Here is a 27,811-nt window from a genome sequence, read left to right as displayed (position 1 = left end):
CTCACTGCAAGCTCCGCCTCCCGGGTTTAGACCATTCTCCTGCCTCAGCCTCCCGAGTAGCTGGGACTACAGGTGCCCGCCACCTCGCCCGGCTAGTTTTTTGTATTTTTTAGTAGAGACGGGGTTTCACCGTGTTAGCCAGGATGGTCTCGATCTCCTGACCTCGTGATCCGCCTGTCTCGGCCTCCCAAAGTGCTGGGATTACAGGCTTGAGCCACCGCGCCCGGCCTAATTTTTTTAATTTTTAGTAGACACGGGGTTTCTATATGTTGGTCAGGCTGGGCTCAAACTCCTGACCTCAGGTGATCCACCTGCTGTGGCCTTCCAAAGTGCTGAGATTACAGGCATGAGCCACTGTGCCCCGCCGGCCTGTATCATTTTTTAAAAATATTTTTCTTCTTTTGGAGACTGTGAGTCACTCAAGGGTAAAGATTCTATCTTAATTTTTTGTTTGTTTGTTTCCTTACAATATCTAGCATGATGACCAGCATTAGTAAGAGCTTGATGTTTATGGTGAGTGAGGGAGGGAGGGAGTAAATAAGTGAATGGAAATGGGAGCAGAACAGCAGGAGGGTGGAACATGATACTGGAGGTTTACAGTGGAAAAACCCCTCCCTTATTAAATACCTGTCAGGTAGGTCAGAGCATCAAAGGGTACCTCCTTGTAGTCATTGAGAAACATCTGGATCTGCCACATACTAATCCTCAGGTCAGATTCATTGAATTCATAGGGAATATTCCACCCTGTGTGCGGGAGAGCAGAGAGAGGCTTCAGTGCTGAGAGCTCTTAATTTCCACTCAAAGACCAAGCCGAGGGAGTTAAGCATCATTATGGATCAAAAGCCTCTTTCAGGCCCATGAATATCAAGCACCGGGACCAACTATTAGCCTGGACATTTACCGCCAACGTGGGAGCCATTCTGCCTGAGAAAACATCCATTCTAAAATCAATTTCCTTATGTACCTCCCCATTTGTTAAGAAGATGTTAATGTCCTGGGATTTGTGGAATGAGAATTATTCAGCCTGGCAGGAATACGGCGGTAATGCATGGAGCTCCAAAAATAACACCGCGGCATGGCTAGACAGCAGGAGCTACGACTGGGCAACAGAGCCACGTTGGTTCTGAGAATTCCCCTCCTCGAGCTCATGGGAAAACTGAATGGCCAACCTTAAAGAAATGACCACTCATATTTCCAAGGGTGTAATGATAAATGCCCATTGGGGGCTGAACATGTGTAAACCAGGCATGGTGCAGGATACAAGAAAGAGTATGGGGAAGCCTATGCTCAATAGAGAAGTTTTTTGTTTGTTTGTTTGTTTGTTTTGAGACAGAGTCTCGCTCTGTCCCCCAAGCTGGAATGCAGTGTTGTGATCTCAGCTCACTGCAACCTCCGCCTCCTGGGTTCAAGAGATTCTCCTATCTTAGCCTCCTGAGTGGCTGGGATTACAGGCATGTGCCACCATGCCCAGCTAGTTTATGTATTTTTAGTAGAGACAGGGATTCGCCATGTTGGCCAGGTTGGTCTTGAACTCCTGACCTCAAGTGATCCGCCTGCCTCAGCCTTCCAAGGTGCTGGGATTACAGGCGTGAACCACTGCGCCCAGGCTCAATAGAGAAGTTCAATTTCCTCCCAAACACTCGCTTTCAAATTAGAAGTATAACAAAATAATAAAATTCGTGTGCCAGCAAATGAAGCATGACTGGCAGTTAGTTGCAAGCCAAACGGTTGCTTGGCTTTTTTTTTTTTTAGAGGCAGGATCTCGTTCTGCTGCCCAGTCTGGAGTGGTATGATCTCCGTTCACTGTAGCCTGGAATTCCCAGGTTCAAGTGATCCTCCCACCTCAGCCTCCCAAGAAGCTGGGACTACAGGAATGTGCTACTATGTCAGGCTAATTTATTTATTTTAATTTATTTATTTTTTTAATATTCAGGAGTTCTAGGCCAGCCTGGCCAACACGGTGAAACCCCATCTCTACCAAAAATACAAATATTAGCTGGGTGTGGTGGCATGCTTGTAGTTCCAGCTACTCAGGAGGCTGAAGTGGGAGGATCGCTTGAACCTGAGAGGTGGAGGCTGCAATGAGCCAAGATCACACCACTGCACTCCAGCCTGGGTGACAGAGCGAGACCCTGTCTCAAAAAAAAAAAAAAAAAAAAGGCTATAGGTAGATTAATATGTAAGCAAAATGTTATATATTCATACAAAGGAATTTGTTGTTGTTGTTGTTGAGACAGGGTCTCGCTCTGTCACCCAGGCTGGAGTGCGATGGTGTGATATGGGCTCACGACAAACTCCACCTCCCTGGTTGAAGCAATTCTCATGCCTCAGCTTCCCAAATAGCTGGGATTATAGGTGGGCACCACCACACCCGGCTAATTTTTGTGTTTTTACCATGGGGTTTTACCATGTTACCCAGGCTGGTCTCAAACTCCTGGCCTCAAGGGTTCTGCCTGCCTTGGCCTCCCTAAGTGCTGGGATTAAAGGCACAAGCCATCACGCCCAGCCAGGTTGTCAGATTTAGCAAATAAAAATACAGTGAGAGTTTAATCTTAAATAATAAATCATTTAGTATAAGTATGTTCCAAATATTGCCTGGAAAATTCTTATACTGTATCTTGCTGGCAACCCTATCTGAGCACAAGCTTAAACATGCACCTGCCTGGAAACACACCTATATGTGTCTGGTATCCTTTCCCCCAGGCCACCCAGGTGCACTGTCATCGCTTACCTAGGGGGCCGAAGTTTCTCCTCTCTTGAACAATGGCGTGGAAGAAACAAAGGCCAAATAACATCTTTTGCCACATCACCGCCTTCGCACAGCTTTGGAAGAACACAGGATCTGAGATGGGGTCATTGAGGTAGGAGCGCAAAAGGTTGGCCCGGAGCCCTTTGGGGGGCTCATTGGTCATTTTGATTCCATTCTGGAGAATGCTGACCGGAAACTTCTCTGATGGATAGCTGGTTAGCCAGAGTCTGGAAGAACAATGGAGCCAACCTTTTAGAGCAATACAGTAAGTTATAGTGAAAAACAATAACAAAAACAATAACAGTAACGAAACAGTCCAGCCTGGGTAACATGGTAAAACCCCATCTCTACTAAAAAAATTGTTTTATTTATAAATTTAAAAAAAAACAAAAAATAATAGCTATGATTTATTAAATACTACCAGAGCCAAAGCCATGCTAAGCATTTAACATACGTCCTTTTATTTCCCTTAAGCCTCACAGTCACCTGATGAGGAGGGATTCACTAACCCTTTTACCAGTGAGGAAACCGAGGCATGGCAAGGTCAGGTGGGTTTTTCAAGGACACGTCGCTTGGCAGTAGACGAACCAAGATGTGAAAGAACTCAGGATTCTCTGACTCCAAAGCTCCTACATTTTTTTTTTCTTCTTTAATGTAGAGATGGAGTCCCTCTGTGTTGCCCAGGCTTGTCTCGAACTCCAGGGCTCAAGTGATCCTCCCACCTCACCATCCCAAAGTGCTAGGATTACAGGTGTGAGTCCCTGTGCTTGGCCCTAAGGCTGCTTTCTCTCTACAACGAGAGTTGAATAGTTGCAACAGAGACAATATGGCCACAAATCCTAAACTATTTACTATTGGCCCTTTACAGAAAAAGTTTGTGGATGCCTGTCATATAGGAAATGGCATTTGAAATGGGCCTTGAAAAATAGGGAGAAATTCTTTTTTAAAATGCAAGTTTATCTATGCCCACAAAAAATGGGAACATATGTAAAAGTGTTTAGAAGAAACCAGAAATGATAATTTTACCACCTATAGGTTAATATCTTGGCACACTGCATCTGAAGCTCTTTTTCAAAATTTTTATTTTATTTTATTTTATTTTACTTTTTTTTTTTTGAGACAAGGTCTCACTCTATCACCTAAGCTGCAGTGCAACGGTGCATCTCAGCTCACTGCAACCTCCACCTCCCAGGTTCAAGTTATTCTCCTGCCTCAGCCTCCCTAGTAGCTGGGATCACAGACACCTACCACCCCGCCTAGCTAGTTTTTGTATTTTTAGTAGAGACGGGTTTCAAAAAGTTGGCCAGGCTGGTCTTGAACTCCTGGCCTCATGTGATCCACCTGACTCAGCCTCCCAAAATGCTGGGATTACAGGCATGAAACACTGCTCCTGGCCAGTTCTTCTTCTTCTTCTTTTTTAATCTAATTTTATTTTTAAAGATATCTTGCTCTATTGCCCAGGCTGGTTTCAGACTCCTGAGCTCAAGTGATCCTCCCACCTCAGCCTCCTGAGTAGCTGGGACTATAGATACTATAGATGCATACAACCATGCTAAGCTCCCAGACTTTTATTAATTTGTTTTTCCTACCCAAGGTCAAATTACATATACATCATGGTCTCTTGGTTTTCATTGGTTTACTAGACATTAGAGAGATTTGTAACAGGTAGGTTTGGGGTTGAAAGGTCGTTAGAGACACAGGACAGAGGCTGAGCCTCCCTGTGGAGGAGGGAGAGCTGGTGATCTAGTCAGACTCGGTGGGCTTTGGGCTGTGGTCCAGGCACAGGGCTGGGAGAGGTAGAAGAGTAAACTGGGGGCCTAAGGCCTGACTTCAGTCTGCAGATGGGTGATGTTTTTGGCTCATGTCATTGAACCCATACAATGCTGTGATGTATTTTTGAAGTAGTTGATACTATTTTTTTTTTTTTTTTTTTTTGAGATGGAGTCTCACTCTGTCGCCCAGGCTGGAATAATGCAGTGGTGCAATCTCAGTTCACTGCAACTTCCACCTCCTGTGTTCAAGGGATTCTTGTGCCTCAGCCTCCCAAGTAGCTGGGATTACAGACATGCACATCACGCCTGGCTAATTTTTGTATTTTTAGTAGAGACGGGGTTTCACCATGTTGCCAGGCTGGTCTTGAATTCCTGGCCTCATGTGATCCACCTGCCTCGGCCTCCCAAAGTGCTGGGATTATAGGTGTGAGCCACCTTGCTTGGCCCCAAACAGCATTCTTGAAACTAATGGACTTCTCTTAAACTCTCTCTCTTTTGGAAGTTTTATATGAAGACAAATCAACTGTGGCTAATCTGACTTTGTAAATAAGCACCAAACACTTTGCCTCTTTTCCGGCAGACAACTAAGATGAAAATAACCAGCTAGCTTTATTGGACAGAGCAGGGGTTGACATATTTTTCCTGTAAAGGACCAAATAGTAAGTATTTTAGACTTTGTGAGCCCATATGATCTCTGCTGCAACTACTTGTCATACAGAAGTAGCCATAGACAATATATGAATAAGCATGGATGTTTTTCAATAAAACTTTATGGACACTAAAATTTGAATTTCATAGAAGTTTCATGTATTATGAAACATGATTCTTTAGGTTTTTTTCCACACTGTTTAGTTAGCTTGCAAGCTATACAAAAACAACTGGCAGCAGGGTGCATTTGGCCATCGGGACATAGGTTGCTGCTCTCTGGCCTGGTATAAGAGAATCCCTGGTCTGGGTGTGGTGGCTCACACCTGTAATCCCAGTATTTTGGGAGGCTGAGGTGGGCGGATCACCTGAGATTGGGAGTTCAAGACCAGCCTAACCAACATGGAGAAACCCCATCTCTACTAAAAATACAAAATTAGCCATGTGTGGTGGCACATGCCTGTAGTCCCATCTACTTGGGAGGCTGAGGCAGGAGAATCGCTTGAACCCAGGAGGTGGAGGTTGCCATGAGTGGAGATCACACCACTGCGCTCCAGCCTGGGCAACAAGAGCGAAACTCTGTCTCAAAAAAAAAAGAGAATCCCTGAACATTTGAGTTAAAATGGACTTTAAAGTCTGTTTGGTTCATCTTATTATTCTATGAATGCAAAAACTGAGGCTTAGCTTTGCTGGGCTTTAACAAAAAACAAATAGCTGTTTCCAATGTTGATTAAAATTCCAAAGAACGCCAGAAATGTAGGATAGAGGTAGGCAGGTGGCAGGAGGCTGGACAAATGATACCTGGAAAATGGTAGAATTTTTTTTATTATTATTATTTTAAACAGGGTCTCACTCTGTGGCCCAGGCTGGAGTGCAGTGGTGTGATCACTGCTCACTGCAGCCTCATCTTCTCGGGCTCAGGTGATTCTCCCAGTTCAGCCTCCCAAGTTGCTGGGACTACAAATGTGCGCCACCACACCCAGCTTATTTTTTGTATTTTTAGTAGAGACGGGGTTTTGCCGTGTTGCCCAAGCTGACCTTGAACTCCTGGGTTCAAGCAATCCACCTATCTCAGCCTCTCAAAATGCTGATATTACAGGCGTGAGCCAACACGCCTGGACAGGATTTTTTTTAGACAAATAATAATTTTTAAAAATTAGACTTGCTCACATTGAGTCTACCTTTCCAGCTACATTTCCTATTACCTTCTCCAACAACTTCTCATGGCATATACCAGAGTTGTAAGATAACTTCTCAGTATTTCCTTAATACCTCTCTTTGCTTTTCCAAATGCTGTCTCTTCTGCCTAGAATATCCTTCCTGGCAAACTCCTATTCATTCTTCAAAATCCAGGGCCATTGTCAGGCCTCCAGGACTTCCCCAACCTTCCCATCCCTTTTCTATATTCCATGGCTCTTCTTCAAATAGTGAGTAAATCAGATATGACATGGTATCAACATTATTCATCTATGGGCTGCCTTCTGCTAGACTGAAGAGCTTCTTTCTTTCTTTTTTTCTTTTTTTGAGAGGAAGTCTCACTCTGTCGCCCAGGCTGGAGTGCAGTGATATGATCTCTGCTCACTACAACCTCTGCCTCCTGAGTTCAAGCAATTCTCCCACCTCAGCCTCCCTAGTAGCTGAGATTACAGGTGTACACCACTACGCCCTGCTAATTTTTGTATTTTCAGTAGAGACAGCATTTTGCCATGTTGGCCAGGCTAGTCTCGAACTCCTGCTCAGGGGATCCACCCGCCTCAGCTTCCCAAAGTGCTGGGATTATAGGCATGAGCCACCCTGCTCGGCCTAGACTGAGAGTTTCTAAGGGGCAGGACTGTGTCTTGATCATCTTCTCAGCCTGATGTCTGGAGGTTGGGTCCCAGAGAAGGCAGTGGTGGGACAGCATCTCACCTGAATCTGGCATTGGTGCTCTCAGGAACAATCACCTCCTCACAAATCTTCTCCAGTGTAGGCATCCAGCTTGTGGCCAGATGGCAGTTCTGTAAGACCACCCAGGTCCCGTCTTTGATGGCATTGTTGATCATTCTGGCAGCAATAGGGCCTTGGCCTTGGCCAAGGGAGATGGTCTGTGTTCTGGTACCTCCCATACCAAGGTCGTCAGCAAACTTCAGCAGGCCTGAGACCAGGAAGAAAGGAGGCTTTTGAAAGATGACAGGCTAGCTAAGAGTAACAGAATAGCCACATCAACAATAAACATGGCTCGGTGTGGTGGCTCACACCTGTAATCCCAACACTTTGGGAGGCCGAGGTGGGAGGATCACTTGAGCTCAGGAGTTGGAGACCAGCCTGGGCAACACAGTGAGACTCTATCTCTATTTAAACACACACACACACAAATACACACACACACACGCCAATACCAACACAAAAGGTGGGGTTCACATTAAAATTTTGGACTCAGAAAAAAACTCATTGGCTTCTGTTAATTACAAAATAAACATCTCTCTGGGGAAGCTCAAGACATCAGGTCAGATGGCAGATGAAGCTACAACCAACTTCTCTTTTGCTTTAAACACATAGACATTCTTGATAAAAAAAGGAATTATCTGAACTGAAAAGAAAAAAAAAATCAAGGTTTGAAAGAAAGGGATATTCCCAGGTGCCAAAAATGGGGAACTCAAAAATAAAGAGGTGAGCACATAATCAAATAACTAGGAAACTGATTTTTGCAAATTTATTTTAACGAGAAATATAAGCATTTGTAAAGTGAAATAAGTAAGTCTCTCAATTCTCTCTTCCCAGTGGTAGCCAGTGTTACTAGATTTGTGAATCCTTCCAGAAATATTTTATGTATTTAAATAAATGCATATCTATGATTAAATTTATATGAATTGTAGAATACTGCATTTTTTCCCACTTAACAATGTACGTATCTTATAGGTCTCTTCCACATTAGTACATGTATTAAGGCTTTTTTCTTTCATGGATACATAGTATATCACCATTGGAAAATACCACACTTTATTTCATTACTGTAGATGTTAAAGTTTTAATGTCCATGGGAGATATAGCTTTGCACTCATAAGAGGCGGGGAGCTGGAACTGAGACATTTGCATAAGGTTAGGATTCTCAAAGTGCCATACCTTCATGTTATGAAGACCAGACATTTGGCCAGATGTGGTGGCTCATGCCTGTAATCCCAGCACTTTGGGAGGCCGAGATGAGAGGATCACTTGAGGTTAGGAATTCGAGACAAGCATGGCCAACATGGTGAAACCCTATCTCTACTAAAAATACAAATATTAGCTGGGTTTGGTGGCGCACGCCTGTAGTCTGAGCTACCTGGGAGGCTGAAGCAGGAAAATTGCTTGAACCCGGGGAGAGGCGGAGGTTGCAGTGAGCTGAGATCGTGCCACTGCACTCCAGCCTGGGTTTCACAGTGAGACTCCATCTCAAAAAACAAACAAACAGAAAGAAGGCCATTTGACTACTGACCTAAGGAAAAGACATGGAAGCTCATAACTGGTCTGGAGCCTGGATGAAAAAAACAAACAACTCTCCAGTGAAAAATCAAAACACTGTTTATGCCACATGAATTTGAGGAGTGTGAGTTCACGGTACTCTCTGGTGTGGGATTCCTAAGCTGAGAAATTTCCCATAAAATTTGATTCAGAATGGCGACCCCCACTTCGCCCCCTGGGGTACCACTGTTTGCACAGGCAAAGTTGTTCTGTAGGGACACCCCTAAAACCCAAAGTATATGAGACTCCTGCAAAACAACACAAATCTGCTGATGGTGAACTCACAATAAAAAAAAATACACGAGGAAGTACATCACCATGAGGGGCAGGCAGCACATAAAAAAAATCAGGGTTAATATTCTAAGGATTACATATGGTCTCTGTTATGAGCTGCATTGTGTCCCTAGCAAAATTCATACATTGAAGTCCTAATTTCAGGTACCTCAGAATGTAACTGTTCAGTAGCTGGAGATAGGGTCTTTGCAGAGGCAAAGTTAAAATGAGTTCATTAGAATGGGCCTTAATCCAATATGACTGATATCCTTATGAGAAGAGGAGATGAGGACAGACACAGAGAGAAGGCCCTGTGCAGACATAGGGAGAAGATGACCATCAACAAGCCAAGCAGAGAGGCCTCAAAAGAAACCATTCCTGCCAAAAGCTTGATTTCAAACTTCTTTCTTTGAGAATTGTGAGAAAATAAATTGCTGTTTGTTTGTTTTTTGAGATGGAGTTTCGCTCTTGTTGCCCAGGCTGGAGTGCAATGGCACAATCTTGGCTCACCATAACCTCCGCCTCCCAGATTCAAGCGATTCTCCTGCCTCTGCCTCCCGAGTAGCTCATGCCAGTAATCCCAGCACTTTGGGAGGTCAAGATGGGTGGATCACTTGAGGTCAGGAGTTCAAGACCAGCCTGGCCAGCATCGTGAAACCCCATCTCTACTAAAAATACAAAAATTAGCTGGACGTAGTGGCACGTGCCTGTAATCCCAGCTACTCGGGAGGCTGAGGCACAAGAATTGCTTGAACCCGAGAGGTGGAGGTTGCAGTGAACCAATATCATGCCACTGCACTACAGCCTGGGCGACAGAGCAAGACTCTGTCTCAAAATAAATAAATAAATAAAATAAAATAATAAAAAATAAAACAATAATCATCATCATTGTGCACTGGCTAGTGAAATAATGGATCTCGGTAATGATTGTCATAGGCCACTAAAACTATTAAAGTCAGTGATTCCCAGCACTGGTTGCACATTGGAATGACTGGAAAGGCTTCATAAAACACAATTCATAAAACATCCCAAAGGTTTTAATTTAATTGGCCAAGGCTGTGGCCTATGCATTGAGATGCTTCTTTAAACTCCCCAGGTGATTCCAATGTGCAGCCAAGATTGAGAACCGTCACATTAGGTGAAAATCTGGTGGGAAACTTTATAAGGGAGGGAACGGGGGAACGGACAACCAGCTCACGCTGACAATGCCTGAGTCCCCAGACCTGTCTTTATCAGAAAAGACAGCCAGACAGTATGGATCTCGTGATGTGTGGCACTAGAAGGAACACAGTGTGAAGTTTCCTGTGTAATCATCCGAGCTGAATCTCACCAAGCTTCTATTTTGTTCTTTTTTTCTTTGGGAGGGGGCAGGGTCTGTCCCCTAGACCGGAGTGGTGTGATCATAGCTCACTGTGGCCTTGATCTCCCCAGGCTGAAGGGATCCTCCTACCTCAGCCTCCCAAGTAGCTGGAACTACAGGCATGTGCCACCGTTTCCAGCTAATTTTTTAATGTTTTATAGCAATGGAGGTCTCACTATGTTGCCCAGGCTGGTCTCAAACTCCTGGGCTCAAGCAATCCTCCCAACTCATTCTCCCAAAGTGCTGGGATTACAGGCGTAAGCCACCTCTCCTGAACCCTCACAAGGTTTTTAAGGAAAAAACTTTGAATTATCAAGATACAACAGTGGGAAATTTCTGCATTTCTGGTTTCTCTTGAAAAATCAGATGATCTAGCAATTCTGGGCTTACATTCCCAAATGGCCCAATTTGTGGGTGCCGAGTAGCAGCTGAGCCCTTTAGGTGGAAAAATAAGAGTTCCGTGGCTCCACTTCAGCCTATGAACCACATGGCCTTCAGAGTCATCTGAACTTGAGATCCCTGCTGTAAGGGATGGGCTACTGATATCCACCCACACATTCTGGGCTTTCCACGTCTCTTCCACAACACTCTGTTCTTACCTGCCATTGGGTCTGCACTTGGAGACAACACAAAAATCAAAGGCGCACAGCAGCTGGAATCATTGTAGGATCCCTGGAGATCGAAGGTAGGGGCTTCGATGTACAGCTTTCCCATGTGTTCAGCAATGAACTCCCGGATCGCTGGCACTATTTTGTCAGGCCGCAAACATCGGAGGATCACCATCTTCTCCAGTCCTTGACAGAACTTCCAAGACCCAGGGAGTTGCTCCTCGTGGGGCCAGGCTGAGTCATAGATCAGCTTCCATTCATCCAGGTTCTGTTCCAAATGGTCCTTCAGGCCGTGCAATTTGGGTAAAGCAGATGCACGGACAATCTCCGCCCACGCCTTCTCAGACAGCCATTGGGGAGCTGGGTTGGGGTAGGGGTTATCCAGCGCGACGCCTCCAGTGAGAAGGAAGTACCACACCTCCTCTGTAATTTCCTTCTTCTGTTTCATGATGCCGATGGTCAGGAGGAGAGAGAAGAGTAGCTTGTCCTTCTCAAACAGAGAACGGCACACGTTGTTGTAGATACTGAGGGTGAAATGGTCAATGATGTACTCGATGCGCAGATTCAGTTCTTCGCTCTTCGTGCTATGGGCCAGGGAATGCATGTAGAGATGTATGAACCAAGTCAGGGAGTACTGGTACATCGGCTCGATGTTGGCCAGGTCCGAGATACAAAAGAAGATGGTGGCGGAATGCACAGCCACTGGCTTATAGCCCATCCGAGTCTCGTCAATCTGCGTTTCTGTCATGGAAGCAACTTTCTGTTTCTCAGAGATCTCTTCAGATAGCACTTTGGAGGAGGACAGAACTTTGATGGCGGTTTCATCCTCCAGGATGTTACCCTTGGACATGGAGAGAACCTCTAAGATCTTATCTTCAATTTCTTTGAGATGCTTCTTGTTCTCTGCACTTTCCACAATCAACTGGTTCTTTTTCTCTTCCAGCTCTGGCTTCTCCTTCGCAGCCACGATGCCAAGGAGTTGATCTTGGAGACCCAAGGGGGTGATCATGAAGTTGAGGAGACAGACTTTCACGGCAACTTCTGGGAGGTAATGTGGATTCCTCAAACGGGTTGTGATGTATAACTTAAAATCCCTGGAATATTCGATGATGTTTTCACCCAGCCTCATGTACTCAACTCCTTGCTGTTTGAATGTTGCCTTGAGCAAGATAGGTTCGATAGAAGCATCCAGCTCTTCACCAATGTTTTCAATCAAGACAGGGGTGCCTAACTGCAGCGCGTTTTCCAGCATCCTCATGTAGTTGCTATCAGAGAACTTGATGACAGCCAGTTTATTCGCCTTCTCCATGTTCTTAATCCATTTATTGGCCTGCCCCTGAGGGTCAATCATTAAGGCCCAGCGTCTGGAATTGGACACAATGATGCCGTTGTCGATGGAGAAGGAGTCAACGGGAAGCCCAGCAATCTGCCAGGCACGGATTTTTATGGGATCCCCTAACGTGTGGCTGAGACTGAAGTCACTAGAGCCGGGGATGACCTTGTCCTTACATTCAGCCAACCACTGATTTTGGCACTGGATCCGATAATCCACTGTAAAAGCGCCCAGGTAAGCCACGGTTCCTGAGGACAGCAACACGTCACCCGTCAGATTAGTATAGCGGATCCCCAGGTGCCGGGCAGCTTCGGTCCATCTGTCCTTCTCTCCCCCAAGACCACTGATCAGTTTCTCTGCCCTGACTAGCTTTTGGGAGCAGATTTCAATGTTTTCCTCCAAGTTCTTTTTCTTGGTGTTCATCTCCTCAAAGTCGTCATTCAGGGCCTGGAGCCGGTCTACCACCAGCTTCAGCTCTGCTCGTTTCTGATTCAGCTTCTGCATCTGTGCATCCAGCTTCCCCTCTGCTTCCCTCAGTCGCTCCCGTTTGGGAGCCACCACCTTGGCCACGCGATCGTACACCTCCATGGCCCTCACCCACTTGCACAGACCCTCGCAGGCCGAAGACACATTTTTAATGACAGTCGGCTGGAATTCCGGGTGATTGATAAACCTTTCCCGGATCCGCTTCATGGTCAGTGGGGGGATGTTGTCTTTGTCATACGTCTTAAGACTCTCCAAGAATTTCAGATCCCCAAGAATCTTTTTGGATACCCCCCAGTAGTCTTCTATCATCTTACCTATTCGGAACAAGAAACACATAATGTATTAAGACATTCTGGCCGAGACTTAAAATTTTGCAGTGGTTACTGCTGGTATTTGAGAAAAAACAAAAACAAAAACACGGTCTGGGAGGCCCAGCCGACCTCACCAACCCCATCTCTGCCTCACTCCCTAAACTCGGGTTACAAAGGACCTTCCTTCAATTCCTTCATGACCCCAAGTGCTTATTACCATGAGCCTTTCGCCGATACTGTAAATGGCATCTAGCTGGCTCCTGACCAGACCTCAGTTCTCATTTTATTTTATTTTGTTTTATTTATTTATTTATTTTGAGACAGAGTCTTGCACTGTTGGCCAGGCTTGAGTGCAGTGGTGCGATCTCGGCTCACTGCAACCTTCACCTCCTGGGTTCAAGCGATCCTCCTGCCTCAGCCTCCTAAAGAGCTGGGACTATAGACATGTGCCACCACGCCTGGCTAATTTTTGTATTTTTAGTAGAGACGGGGTTTTACCATGTTGACCAGGCTGGTCTTAAACTCTTGACCTCATATGATCCACCCACCTCGGCCTCCCAAAGTGCTAAGATTCCAGGCCTGAGCCACTGCACCCAGCCAATTTTTTTTTTTTTTTTTTTTTTTTTTTTTGAGATGGAGTCTCACTCTTGTTGTCCAGGCTGGAGTGCAATGGTGCGACCTCGGCTCATCGCAACCTCTGCCTCCCGGGTTCAAGCGATTCTCCTACCTCAGCCTCCAGAGTAGCTAGGATTATAATCCTGCTACCACGCCCAGCTAATTTTTTTGTACTTTTAGTAGAGATGGGGTTTCACCATGTTGGACAGGCTGGTCTTGAACTCCTGACCTCAGGTGATCCACCTACCTCAGCCTCCCAAAGTGCTGGGATTACAGGCATGGGCCACCACGCCCAGCTGCGCCCAGCCAATCTTTGCATTTTTTATGGAGATGAGGCTTCGCCATGTTGCCCAGGTCAGAGGCCTCATTTTAAAAGCCATCGCCATTGAGGTTTCCCTTCAATTATTTTCTACCATCTACCTCTCCCTCAAAGCGGTAACCTTCTGCTGTTTCCTAGAACCTGGCACACTGCCTGGTACTTAGTTATCAATAAATATGGGTTGAATGAATAGTACCCCATTATCTTATTCATGGATGGAAAAGGCAGGAGGAGCCACAGCCCGTGGGGATGTTTCGAATATTCTTCCCTAGTCTGGGAGGTCAGTTGGATGGAGCCCAATCAGTCCTCCCTGTGATGAACCGTGTGAGTGAGGCCAAGCTCTTGTGAGAATGAAGGAGGCTGGAAGAAGCAGCTTGCAGGCTTCCACCCATACAGAAGACTACCCGTGGCCTGCCCAGACACAAAGCCAGGCCCTTATTCCCCTTAGCACCCATCATGCTGACTAACGACTAATCAAGTGAGTCTCAATCCCATCCCGGAACAATGCTCCTTCTGTTGACACATTGGAAAAAATTCAGGAAGCTTTTTGGCCCGCGGTACTTGCCAAGCTCAGGCTCATCAAAAAAGTTATACTCTGAGACATCACATTGAGTACAGCAGGTCAAATGTGTCCCATTCCTAATTACAAGAGCAGAAATCGGCCAAATATTTCCCATGAAGGTTTCTGTTGGCATTCTAGAAAACGATCTGCTTCATTTAAATTCAAGGTACCCCTAACTAACTCACTCAATTGCTCTTTTGCTCCATCTCAATATACTCACTCAATTCCATGGTTTGGGTGAATAATAGGCATAATTTGCTTTAATTTTAATTTAATGATAGGTTCTGTGCTGATTATCAGTGATCCAAGATGAGAAATGGCATTCATGACCTGGCTGTGCTTTGTGTATCTCAGCAGGTCTCAACCCCAGCTGCAGGCAGAGCTTAAAAAAAAAAAATTCTACTGCTCAGGCTGCATCCCAGACCAATGGAATGAGACTCTCTAGGAGTGGGGCATGGATTTCTGCTTTTTTTTTTTTTTTTTTTGGAAACGGAGTTTCGTTCTTGTTGCCCAGGCTGGAGCGCAATGGCGTGGTCTTGGCTCACTGCAACTTCTGCCTCCCGGATTCAAGCAATTCTCCTGCCTCAGCCTTCCAAGTAGCTGGGATTACAGGCACACACTACCATGCCCAGCTAATTTTTTTTTTTTTTTTTTGTATTTTTGGTAAAGACGGGATTTCACCATGTCGGCCAGGTTGGTCTCAAACTCCTGACCTCAGGTGATCGCCCATCTTGGCCTCCCAAAGTGCTGGGATGACAGGAGTGACCTACCGCCCCTGCCTGACTTCTGCATTCTTTAAGCTCTCCAGGTGATTCCAGGGTGCAGAAGTGCTATCTAGCTCATCTTTGCTCAAGGCCAACTTATTATACCTCAGCTGCTTCCCTAAAGGATGCTCTTGTAAAGTCCACTCCTTGCTTGGCTCTTCCTGATGAGCTTTGCATCTATTTTATGTGATTGTAGGCCTGACAGCCACCAGAGAAGAGGGAATACTAAGCAATGGGAAGCAGGAGCCAGAAGGTCTCAAATGAGGGATCAGGGATTTCTTTTTTGAGATAGGGTCTCACTCTGTCATACAGGCTAAAGAGCAGTGGCAGGATCACGGCTCACTGCAGCCTCAACCTCCCAGGCTCAAGCGTTCCTCTCTTCTCAGCCTCCTGAGCAGCTGGGACTACAGACGTGCACCAGCACGCCTGGCTAAATTTCGTATTTTTTGTAGAGATGGGGTTTTGTCATGTTGTCCAGGCTGGTCTCAAACTCCTGGGCTCAAGTGATCCACCCACCTCAGCCTCCCAAAGTGCTGGGATTACAGGTGTGAGCCACTGTGCCTGGATGGGATTAAAGTAGAAATTTCTAACATTATAGAAATAATGAAGGAATAGCCAGACTGCTCTCAGGATGGGAGGACTCAAAAGGCAGGAAATAGAACTGGAGGTGATTTTTAAAGTCATGGTTCAGCTCTAAGGCACTGGTCTCAATGCAAAGTCCTACATCTAATTTAAATTTGAAGGACAGTGACTATTCACCTGTTCATGTTTCTAGGCTCAACTGTAGAAGGGGCTTTCCTTCCTCCTTCCCCATTCCTTTCTCCCCATTTCTAATTCTCTGTATCCTCCTCTTTTTCTTTTTTCGTCTGTCCCCCCCTCTCTCTTTCTCCCCCTCCAGTTGCCGTCTCTGCCTGTCTTTGCCCTTGTCTCCTGTCCATGTCTCTCTCCCTCTAATTTTCCATTCCTCACTTCTGCTCCACCCCACCCCCTCCCCCAACTCTTCCTCTGTCTTCCTGTGAGTGTTTGTGTCTCCCTGTCTGTCTCTCTTCTCTCTGGTCTCTTTTCTTCCCACTCTGTGTCTCTGTTTCTGTGTCTCTCTTTGTATCTCTGGCACTCCCTGTGTCTCTGCGTCTCTCTGTCTCCATTTCTCTGTCGCTCTCCACATATTTGTCTCTCAGTCTCTATTTCTACCTGTTTCTCTCCCCTCATGCCTTACTCTCTCCTGTATGTCTGCAACTCACTTGTGCGTGCAAGTCTCTCCCCATCTCCTCTCTCTCTTTTTCTTTCTCTTTATCTGTATGTGTGTGTGTTTCCCTGTCTCTTTCTCCTGATTTCCTTCTCTCCTGGTCCCCCTGTCCCTTTGGGTGCATATACATATGCATGCCTGTGTGTATGCATGTCTGCATGTGTGTGCATGTGTGTGTACATCTGTGTGTGCATGTTTGTGTATGCATGCATGTGTGTTCATGCATGGCTCTGTGTATGCGTGTGTGCATGCATGTCTATATGTGCATGCACATGTGTGCATGTCTGTGTGCATGCATGTGCATGTCTCTGCATGTGTGCACATGCATGTGCATGTCTGTGCATGCGTGCATACATGCATGTGTGTAGAGGTGTCTGGGTCTCCATTTATTTCTCAGTCTCCTCTCTGTTCCTTTCTTTGTCTCTGTCTCATTCTTTTCCTTTCCCTAACTCTCTTTCTCTGCTTCTTTCTCTGTTTCTCTCTCTGTGTAGCTCTCTTGGTCACCCACACATGACTGTGTTTGTTCCACACCAGGCCTTTTGTCTACCTGACCTTCATTTTTGTAATGACTTGCAGGGAGAGGCCTTGACTAAGCTCAGCTCCACCTACAGATACCTGCATTTTCCCAACTGACTGAGAGGGCGGAGGCTGCTGGAGAAGCGTGAGAGAGGCCTTGGGTGCACACACAGCCTGGTTTCTTTCTTAATTCCTCCAAACTCAATGATCTTGCCTGCATGCTTGGAGTCGACTTGGGGATGCAGTGGGGTGCTGGCACCCCACTGCCAGGAAAGAGCAGTCTGTGCAGGCATCTGGGTGGGGTGGGGTGGGGGTTACCGGAGCCACTGGGGTCTGGCTTCCTCTCTGGCTTCATCCCTTTCATGACGCAGATGCTCTCCATGACCAGCTTGACAGGGCCTGGTGGGTTCTGCATCGACTTCACCAGTGAGATGTCGGCCGGGTTCAGGGTGTCCAGAGCAGCTAGTGCAGCCTCGAGCGCAGGCATTGCCTCAGCTAGATCGCCCTCACATTCGTTCTGTGGGCAGCACGAGGACAAAGGAGATGAGTGCCCAGGGCCTGGCACACTGGGGGCAAAGCAGAGCTCCACTCCTACATGAGGAATCAGGAAGAGGTGCTTCCTCTTCCTCTTCCAGATCCCCTTTAACACGGTGCCTGCCCCTGAAGCTGGACAATGGCTCTGAGCGTTAACCAGCAGCCGGAACACATGCATGGCCTTTTGGGGCTGTGGTGTGGATGTCCCGAACATCTGAGCATTCAACTTATTTGCTTTTTTGGCCGGGCGCGGTGGCTCATGCCTATAATCCCAGCACTTTGGGAGGCCGAGGCGGGTGGATCACTTGAGGTCAGGAGTTCAAGACCAGCCTGGTCAACATGGCAAAATCCTGTCTCTACTAAAAATACAAAAATTAGCCGGGCGTGGTGGCAGGCGCTTGTAATCCCAGCTACTCAGGAGGCTGAGGCAGAAGAATCGCTTGAACCCGGGAGGCGGAGGTTGCAGTGAGCTGAGATTTTGCCATTGCACTCCAGCCTGGACATCAAGAGTGAAACGCTGTCTAAAAACAAAAACAAAAGACAAAAACAAAAAAACTCACATAGGCGTTGTTACCACATTTGTTTCTATGCTAAAAACATAATAATTTAAAGTTGCCCCTGAGTCTTAGCATGAAAAGAGCAATAGGATTGTTTGAGAGGTATGGAGTTCAGGGCAATGTGGCTAAAAGTAATCAGATCGCAGTAATTTTGGTATCACTCATCATCCTCATTAGGGGGGAAAGAAATAATTGGAAAGAATTGACCAACGTAAGCAAATCATTATGCTCGTGAATCAAGTGTTGGTGACCTGATTCTTGCTTTTCCAGTCTCTTTCTCTTCCCAGTATGGATTTCTTTTCCTTTTTTTTCTTTTCTTTCTTTTTTTTTTTTTTTTTTTTTTTTTTTTTTTTTGACAGAGTCTCGCTCTATCATCCAGGCTGGACTGCAGAAGTGGTGTGATCTCGGCTCACTGCAACCTCTGCTTCCTGGGTTCAAGCGATTCTCGCACTTCAGGCTCCCGAGTAGCTGGGACTGCAGGCGCCGCCACCAGGTCTGACTAACTTTTGTTTTTTTAGTATAGATGAGTTTTCACCATGTTGGCCAGGCTGGTCTCGAACTCCTGACCTCAGGTGATCCACTCGTCTCGGCCTCCCAAAGTGCTGGGATTACAGGCATGAGCCTCCGTGCCCAGCCATACTTTTGAGTTTCTAACAAATCACCTTTTTTTTTTCTTTTTTGGTAAAGAGCAGGGAACTCACTTTTTCTCCATATAAAGAAACACTAAAATTTATGTTTCTTAAAGGCAAATTAGGATCAAACAGAAACTCCGAATATGGATTTCATTTGCATTCCTCTGTGCATTCGGTACCCTACTGGGCACTATTCCATGTTGTGTCATTTCTGGGAGTGTGAGGAGATTAGAGAAAATTAGCAACTCCTCCCGGGCAGGAGGACCACAGCCCTGAAAGGTCCAGGAAGGGATTCCAGTCCACACAAAAGCCTCAGGGAAGCTGCACGTCAGACACTGGTTTCTTCTCCTCCCTGGCTAGTTTCTTCCACTTCCTGACTCATCCCAGGATGTCACTCCCTGGAAGAGGGATGGGATGGCAGAGTATTGAGCCTCACCCTTTGCACTGAAACCTGATGTGGCAGTTTTTGCCTGGGAGTGGGTGTGGTGGGGTGTCCTGGGTCACCGCCTTACAAACCTTGTGCCATCACTCACCTCCCTCCTGCTCCAGCAAGTCACTGTTTGGCCTGACATTACAGAGCAGAGTCCTGGCTGTACTGTTCTCCTTCCCTCCGTGACCCACATGTGGAGAGGGGCTAGCCTTGGTCCCATAGGCAAGTCCCCTTGGTATAGAGCAAAGAACAGCAGTTTTGGAGAATCGCTAACATAGACCCTTACGCTCTGGCACAGGCTACAAATGTTACATGTTTTCCTCTTAGTACCCCCACTTCGTAGATGAAAAAACTGAAGCGAGGAAAGGACAGAGCAAAAACTGAGCCCTGATGTACCTGCTTCTAGCACAGAACCATGGAAGAGTTGCCAATTCATGCGCCTCAGGGGGCCAGGCCAGTGAGTGTGAGTGGGTGGGGCTGGGGCTTTGGTGAATTGAAACACAGGAGCAGCATCTATTTAATACCGATGATGAGTGCAACCCGGGAGGGCAGCTTCGATGTTGCCAGGTTGCCTGATATTTTCCAAAGAAAAGCTGAAAATTCAGAATTGTTACTTGAAATCTCCTGATTTTTTTTTTTTTTTTTTTTGAGATAAGATCTGACTCCATTGTCCAGGCTAGAGTGCAGTGGTGTGACTACAACTTACTGCAGCTCCTGGACTCAAGTGATCCTCCTGTCTCAGTCTCCTGAGTAGCTAAGACTACAGGTGTGCTCCACTGCACCTGGCCAATTTTTTTCTTTTTAGTTTTTTGTAGAGAAGAGTTTTCACTATTGCTACCCGGGCTGGTCTGAAATTCCTCCTGGCCTCAAGCCATCCTCCTGACTCAGCCTCCCAAAGCACTGGGATTAAAGGCATGACCCACATTGCCTGGTCTATTATTACTGATGGTTTCCATTCATCTCCTGTCTGTTCTATTAGGACTCTAAGTGAAAAAGCATCTGTAATTCAGGGTATTCATTATGTGACTCTGACAGGGATCAGACCCACCCAGGGGATCTCCCACAGGCCAGGTCTCTGGACTCAGTGGAGAAAAGCCAATCAAAAAGGCCTGCCCTTCTGAGACAATGCCCTATGACTTTTTTTTTTTTTTTTTTTTTTGGTCACTCAGGCTGGAGTGGCATGATGTTGGCTCACTGCAACCTCTACCTCCCAGGTTCAAGTGATTCTTGTGCTTCAGCCTCCTGAATAGCTGGGATTACAGGTGCCCCACCACCAGACCCGGCTAATTTTTATATTTTTAGTAGAGACAGGGTTTCACCATATTGGCCAGGCTGGTCTCCAATTCTTGACCTCAAGTGATCCTCCTGCCTCAGCCTCCTAAAGTGCTGGGATTACAGGTGTGAGCCACAGCGCCCGGCCACCATGACCTACTTATGATAGAAGACAGACATAGGCTGCTTTTTGATCAAGCCCTTGTTTGAAGAATGGTTAAGAGAATTTTCTGTTAAGTGGGGGCATAGGTTCAAGTATGTTAAGGTAAGTGCTATGAACCTTGGCTTCTAATCCCACTAACTAACCATGCAGCTCTGGAAAGTCAAGTTACCACTGAACCTCAATGCTGTCAATTGTCATATGCCCATGTCTGTCATTCTTTTTTTTTTCTTTTCCTTTTTTTTTTTTTTTTTTTTTTTTTGAGATAAGGTCTCGCTCTGTCGCTGAGGCTGGAGTGCATTGGTGAGATCTCGACTTACTGTAACCTCTACCTCTTAGATTCAAGAAATTCTCCCACCTCAACCTCCTGAGTAGCTGGTATTACAAGCACGTGCCACCATACCCAGCTAATTTTTGTATTTTTAGTAGAGGTAAGGTTTTATCATGTTGACCAGGCTGTTCTCGAACACCTGACCTCAAGTGATCTGTCCACCTTGGCCTCCTGAAGTGCTGAGGTTATAGGCATGAGCCACCTCTCCTGGCCCCATCTGTCATTCTGAAGTCTCAAAGTAGTTTTAACGCTCAAATGTAACCATGTACTTCAAAGTGCTTTGTGAAATATACAACATCACATCAATGCTAATAGAATAAATAGATTTTCTTTTACTACCTGAATGTAGGTCAAGCCCTTACCAGGACTATTTCCTCTCTGGCACAAGAATCACCTTCAAGTGGGTTTCCTCTAGGTTCAACATTCTGTCATTCAACAAATATTTATTCCACGCCTACAACACACCAGGCATAATTGAGCAAAAATACGATGGAGGCGAAAGAAACAGCCATGTGGATATCAAAAGGAAGGGCATTCTGTGTAGAGGGAACAGCCAGTTCAAAGGCTCTGGGGTGGGAGTGTGGGTTATGATTATTGAACGAATAGCTAGGAGATCAACGTGGCCAGAGTACAAGGAATGAAGGAAAAGTGGTAAGAGATGAGGTCAAAACAGATTGGGTCTTTTTGTTTGTTTGTTTTTGAGACTGGGTCTTGCTCTGTCACCCAGGCTGGAGTGCAGTGGTGCGATCTGGACCCACTGTAGCCTCAACCTCCTGGGCTCAGGACTCACCCACCTCAGCCTCCTGAATAGCTGGGACCATACGTGCATGCCACCACAGCCGGCGAATTTTTTTACATTTTTTGTAGAGATGGGGTTCTCCATGTTGCCCAGGCTGGTCTTGAACTTGGCTGGTCGTGAACTCCAGCACTGAAGCAATCCACCCACCTCAGCCTCCCAAAGTACTGGGATTACAGGCATGAGCCACTGCACCTGGCCACTTTTTTGTTTTGTTTTTTAGACAACACAAGGTCTTGGTCAGCTACTCTGGAGGCTGAGGCGTGAGGATCACTTGAGTCTAAGTGTTCAAGGCTGCAGTGAGCTATGGATTGCAGTGGTATGATCCTAGTTCACTATAGCCTCAAACTCCTAGGCTCAAGCAAACCTCCCACATCAGCCTCCTGAGTAGCTGGGACTACATGGGTGTGCCACTACACCTGGCTAACTTTCTTAGTTTTATTTTTGTAGAGACAGGATCTTGCTATGTTGCCCAGGCTGGTCTTAAATTCCTAGGCTCAGGTGATCCTCCTGCCTTTGTCTCCCAAAGCTCTGGGATCACAGGTGTGAGCCACCACACATGTCCATATGTTGGGTCTTAATGCTTCCTGGATTCAACCATGTTTCAGAGCAACTTGCTTCATCACTTATCAGCTATGTGATGCTGGGAGAGTCACCTACCCCTTATTATTATTATTTTTTTAGACGAAGTTTCACTCTTGCCGCCCAGGCTGGAATGCAGTGGTGCAATCTCGGCTCACTGCGACCTCTGCCTCCCAGGTTCAAGCAATTCCCCTGCCTCAGCTTCCTGAGTAGCTGGGATAACAGACACACACCACCATGCCTGGCTAATTTTTTTTTTTTTTTTTGTATTTTAATAGAGACGAGGTTTCACCATGTTGGTCAGGCTAGTCTTGAACTCCTAACCTCAGGTGATCCACCTCCCTTGGTCTCCCAAAGTGCTGGGATTACAGCTGTGAGCCACCATGCCCAGCCTTGCCTACCCTTTCTGAGCCTCACTTTTCTCATCTGTGAGATGGACATAACCATGCTCATTCAGCAGCACTAGTTCCCTCCCTTTCTTCTTGGTCTTTCTACCTTGATTCCTTGGGCAATGGCAGCAGCAACATTGGCTTCTTTTTCATCTGCCTGCACCAGAAGTTTCTTTGCATCAGCTTCTCTCGTCTCTGCTTCAATTTTCACCATCATCTTGGCAGTTTCCTCAGAGGTGAGGATGAGTTGAGGTTGAAGAGCGGTCAGTTCTCTTTGCATGACCGCTACCTAGCAAGGAAAGAGGTGGGAGGAATCCAGGGTCAGCACTGAAAATGGCAAAGTAGACAAGAGTTGAAAGGATTCTTCAACCTATGACATAAGCAGAAAATATGTACTAATGATTTTGACATGGTCCTGGGTACAGATTTGTTTCCTAGTGATTATCTCACAGGTTTTTCAACACAGTTATTGAGTTTACACTCTGTGTTGTGGTTATCAAGCACTGTGCTAGGCACTAGACATGTACTTGTAAACTAAAAAAATTTTTAAAAACTATGTCCTCCCTCACCAAGTCTATATTGTAGTGTTGGGGGTAATGGGAGAGAGAGAAAAGCAAGTTAAGAATTTATTATTTATTTATTTATTTGACAGAGTCTCGCTCTGTCGCCCACGCTGGAGTGCAGTGGCACAATCTTGGCTCACTGCAACCTCCGACTCCTGGGTTCAAGCAATTCTCCCGTCTCAGCCTCCCAAGTAGCTGGGACTACAGTCACACGCCACCACGCCTGGCTAATTTTTGTATTTTTAGTAGAGATGGAGTTTCACCATGTTGGTCAAGCTGGTCTCGAACTCCTGAACTCAGGTCATCCATCCGTCTCAGCCTCTCAAAATGCTGGGGTTACAGGTGTGAGCCACTGCACCCAGCCAAGAAATTTTTTTTAACTACATTTTTTTTGGCTTGTAATCCCAGCAATTTGGGAGGTAGAGGTGGGAGAATCACTTGAGCCCAGAAGTTCAAGACCAGCCTGGGAAACATAGTGAGACCCAGTCTCTACAAACTTTTTTTTTAAGTTAAAATATATTTTTTTCTTTTTTTGAGATGGAGTCTCACTCTATCACCCAGGCTGGAGTCCAGTGGTGAGATCTCAGCTTACTGCAACCTCTGCCTCTTGGGTTCAAGCAATTCTCCTGCCTCAGCCTCCCGAGTAGCTGGGATTACAGACATATGCCACCACACCTGGCTAATTTTTGTATTTTTAGTAGAGACGGGGTTTCACCATGTTGGTCTTGAACTCCTGACCTCAGATGATCCACCTGCCTTGGCCTGCCAAAGTTCTGGGATTACAGGCATGAGCCACTGTGCCCAGCCAAAATTATTTTTTAAAGCTACATTTTTTTAAAGGCTGTGAATTAAAAACATAGCTGAGATAGAAGTTACTTTCAAAGATACTTTTTCCAATAGTACTGTGGACTAAATAGTACTGTGGACTAAATGTTTGTTTCCTCCTCAGATTTATATGTTGAAGCCTAATCCCCACTTCGATGGTAATTATAGGTGAGGCCTTCGGAGGGAATTAGAGTTAGAAGAGGTCATAAGGGTGAGGCCCACATGATGGAGTAAATGCCCTTATATAATAAAAACAGGAAGCCACATGAGATCTGTCTCTTCCCACTATGTGAGGACACAGCAAGAAGGCAGCCATCTGCAAACCAGGAAAAGAGCCCCCACCAGACACTGGATCTGCTAGTGCCTTGATCTTGAACTTCCCAGCCTCCAGAACTACGAGAAATAAGTAAATGTTTGTTGTTGAAGCCACTCAGTTTAGGATATTTTGCTATGGCAGCCCAAGCTGACTAAGACAAACAGTCTGATGCTCTATAAAACATTCCTGCCAAGTAGTTTTCTGGTCTCTGAACTCCTCTAATAATGGGGACCTCACCACCTCTCATGGAGCTTGTGCCATTTTTCAGACAATTAAACCCATTAGGCTGGGCTCAGTGGCTCATGCCTGTAATCCCAGTATTTTGGGAGGCCGAGGTGGGCAGATCACTTGAGGTCAGGAGTTTGTGACCAGCCTGACCAACATGGTGAAACCCCGTCTCTACTAAAAATACAAAAATTAGCCAGGCGTGGTGGCACGTGCCTGTAATCCCAGCTACTCGGGAGGCTGAGGCAGGAGAATTGCCAGAATGTGGGAGGTGGAGGTTGCAGTGAGCTGAGATTGCACCACTGCACTCCATCCTGGGTGATCGAATGAGACTCTGTCCAAAAAAAAAAAAAAAAAAATTGACATTAGATTTTCTTGGTGCAGAGCTAGAATTTACCCCCCTGAAGTTTCACTCACTGGTCCTGATTCTGCCTTTTAAGGCAGCTCAGACAAACAGGGTTGGGTTTCATGTATTTGGAGAGAGTTTTCTTGACCTTGTACGCAATGCCCCCAGTGAGTCTGTGTGAGACCAGAAGCATGGCAGGCTGACCTGGTTAGGAACACAGGTTTTGGAGTCATGCAGATCTAAGTTTCAGTTCTGGCCTGACCACTCGCCAGGCTGTGTGATCATGGGCGAGTCACCTGGCCTCTCTGTGTCCTGGTTTCTTTGTGTATCACATGGAGATGATAACAAGACTTTCTTCACACACATCAGACAAACAGTCTGATGCTCTATAAAACATTCCTGCCAAGTAGTTTTCTGGTCTCTGAACTCCTCTAATAATGGGGAGCTCACCACCTCTCATGGAGCTTGTGCCATTTTTCAGACAATTAAACCCATTAGGCTGGGCTCAGTGGCTCATGCCTGTAATCCCAGTACTTTGGGAGGCCGAGATGGGCAGATCACCTGAGGTCAGAGTTTGAGACTAGCCTGGCCAACATGGCAAAACCTCGCTTCTACTAAAAATACACAAAGTAGCTGGGCATGGTAGCACGCACCTGTAGTACCAGCTATTTGGGATGCTGAGACAGGAGGATCACTTGAACTCAGGAGGTGGAGGTTGCAGAGAGCTGAGATTGCGCCACTGTATTCCAGCCTCGGTGACAGAGCGAGACTTCGTCTCAAAAGAAATAATAAAATAAAGAGACAAGGTCTCACTCTGTTACCCCGGTTGGAGTGCAGTGGTATGATCATAGCTCACTGTAGCCTTGAACTCCTGGGCTCGAGTGATCCTCCCACCTCAGCCTCCCAAGTAGCTGGGACTACAGGCACATGCCACTACACTTGGCTAATTTTATTTTATTTTATTTTTTGTAGAGATGAGGTCTTGCTATGTTTCCCAGGCTGGTCTCAAGCAATCTCCTGGCCTCAAGTGATCCTCCCACTTTGACCTCCCAAATGCTGGGAGGCGTGAGCCACTGCACCGGGCCTTCACCTTTTTATAGAAGAGGAATCTGAGGCCCGAGGCAGTGAAATAACATGCCCCTGGCTCTACAGCTGGTATGCTGTAGAGATAAATTTGGGCCCAGATCTGACTCCACAAAGATATCTTGAACCATTCACTACCTTATCCTGCCCATGTCCTCACAAGGTGAGACAAGGGAAGCACTCACCTTGAGTACAAAACTTAAGGGGGCATTAAAAAGAAAGTACTCAAGATAAATAATACATTATTGCAATAGGTTAAGAAACCAAAATTAATGCAAAAACCCATGATGAACAAAAGATCAAAATCTTAAAGACAGGATCCCACAGGGCAGGGATTACAGTGATGTAGGTAAGGTAAGCTCTGCCAATGCAGGGTCACATTCTGCTTGATTTGGTGTCCTCTTAATTCTGCACCTGAACACATGCCTCGGCACATCCACCTCATCCCCGGCCTCTCCATCTCTGTTCTATTTTGGCAGTGCTCACCTGTGAAGCTGCAAAGTCGAGTTTCTGCAAGCCTGTCAGGTAGCGGTTCCTCATCATAGCCACCTCTTGCCTCTTGCTATTCAGGAGCGTCTTGAAGGTTAGAATCAATTCGAGGTAGGAGGTGGGGGTAACATAGTTGTGTCTTCGAAGTTTGTTGTAATAATCGAGTGACAGCTTCTTGACGCTCTCTTGGAAATATTTGCACATGGAGACGACCCTGCCGAGGACACCAAGGCGGTTAGGCAGGACCGAACGTCCTCCAGGGAGATCCAGTACAGCTTTGGTTATAGACATGAGGGTGTGAGAAGACACATACACTGACGATGATCCACTAGAATCCAAACTCTCTGAAGACACGTCAACAGAGCCAAGGCAGAGAAGGATGGGGCAGGTGCACAGGTGTATACTCTCACACAAATTATTGTTTATTTATTTATTTATTTATTTATTTATTGAGACAGTGTCTGTCTCTGACACCCAGGCTGGAGTGCAGTGGCGCGATCTCAGCTCACTGCAACCTCTGCCTCCCACGCTCAAGTGATTTTCCTGCTTCAGCCTCCCAAGTAGCTGGGATTACAGGTGTGCACCACCATACCCAACTAATTTTTGTATTTTTAGTAGAGGCGGGGTTTTACCATGTTGGTCAGGCTAGTCTTAAACTCCTGGCCTCAGGTGATCCACCCACCTTCGCCTCCCAAAGTGCTGGGATTACAGGCATGAGCCACCACGCCTGACCTCAAATGATCTTTGATCAAGTCATTTCTAATTTTTTTTTTTTTTTTTTTTGAGACAGAGTTTCACCCTTTTGCCCAGGCTGGAGTGCAGTAGCACGATCTCAGTTCACTGCAACCTCCACCTCCCAGGTTCAAGAGATTCTCCTGCCTCAGCCTCCCAAGTAGCTGGGATTACAGGTGCGTACCACCACGCGTGGCTAATTTTTGTATTTTTAGTAGAGACGGGGTTTTACCATGTTGGCCAGGCTGGTCTCGAACTCCTGACTTCAGATGATCCACCTGCCTCGGCCTCCCAAAGTGCTGGGATTACAGGTGTGAGCCACTGTGCCCTGATCAAGTCATTTCTATCACTGATCCCTTTGATGAATCATCAGGGCTTAAGCAGGAGTTCCTAAACTTTGGTAGTTTGGAGAAATACCCTGACTTTGTAGAAAAAAAAAAAAAAAAAAATATATATATATATATATATATAGAGAGAGAGAGAGAGAGAGAGAGAGAGACAGAGAGAGAG

At 46.1% G+C, this 27,811-nt stretch overlaps 1 protein-coding gene across 2 annotated transcripts in view; it reads right to left on the bottom strand.

Annotated features, from left to right (window-relative positions):
* The window catches only part of DNAH3 (dynein axonemal heavy chain 3), a 207,683-nt gene that overhangs the window by 19,539 nt on the left and 160,333 nt on the right, over window positions 1-27,811 (bottom strand). For both annotated transcript variants that reach the window (XM_050772636.1, XM_050772637.1), the window contains exons 49-55: window positions 26,567-26,783; window positions 22,829-23,011; window positions 17,358-17,556; window positions 10,879-13,020; window positions 7,075-7,300; window positions 2,732-2,976; window positions 628-744 (exon numbers count right to left, since the gene is read on the bottom strand). In XM_050772636.1, coding sequence (XP_050628593.1) covers window positions 628-744; window positions 2,732-2,976; window positions 7,075-7,300; window positions 10,879-13,020; window positions 17,358-17,556; window positions 22,829-23,011; window positions 26,567-26,783 — 3,329 coding nt within the window. The remainder of the gene's footprint in view (window positions 1-627; window positions 745-2,731; window positions 2,977-7,074; window positions 7,301-10,878; window positions 13,021-17,357; window positions 17,557-22,828; window positions 23,012-26,566; window positions 26,784-27,811) is intronic.

This window comes from Macaca thibetana, chromosome 20 (genome assembly GCF_024542745.1).
Source record: "Macaca thibetana thibetana isolate TM-01 chromosome 20, ASM2454274v1, whole genome shotgun sequence".
Lineage (NCBI taxonomy): Eukaryota > Metazoa > Chordata > Mammalia > Primates > Cercopithecidae > Macaca > Macaca thibetana.
The sequence above is the reverse complement of the archived record's forward strand: the minus strand, read 5'-3'. Positions and strand labels throughout refer to the sequence as shown.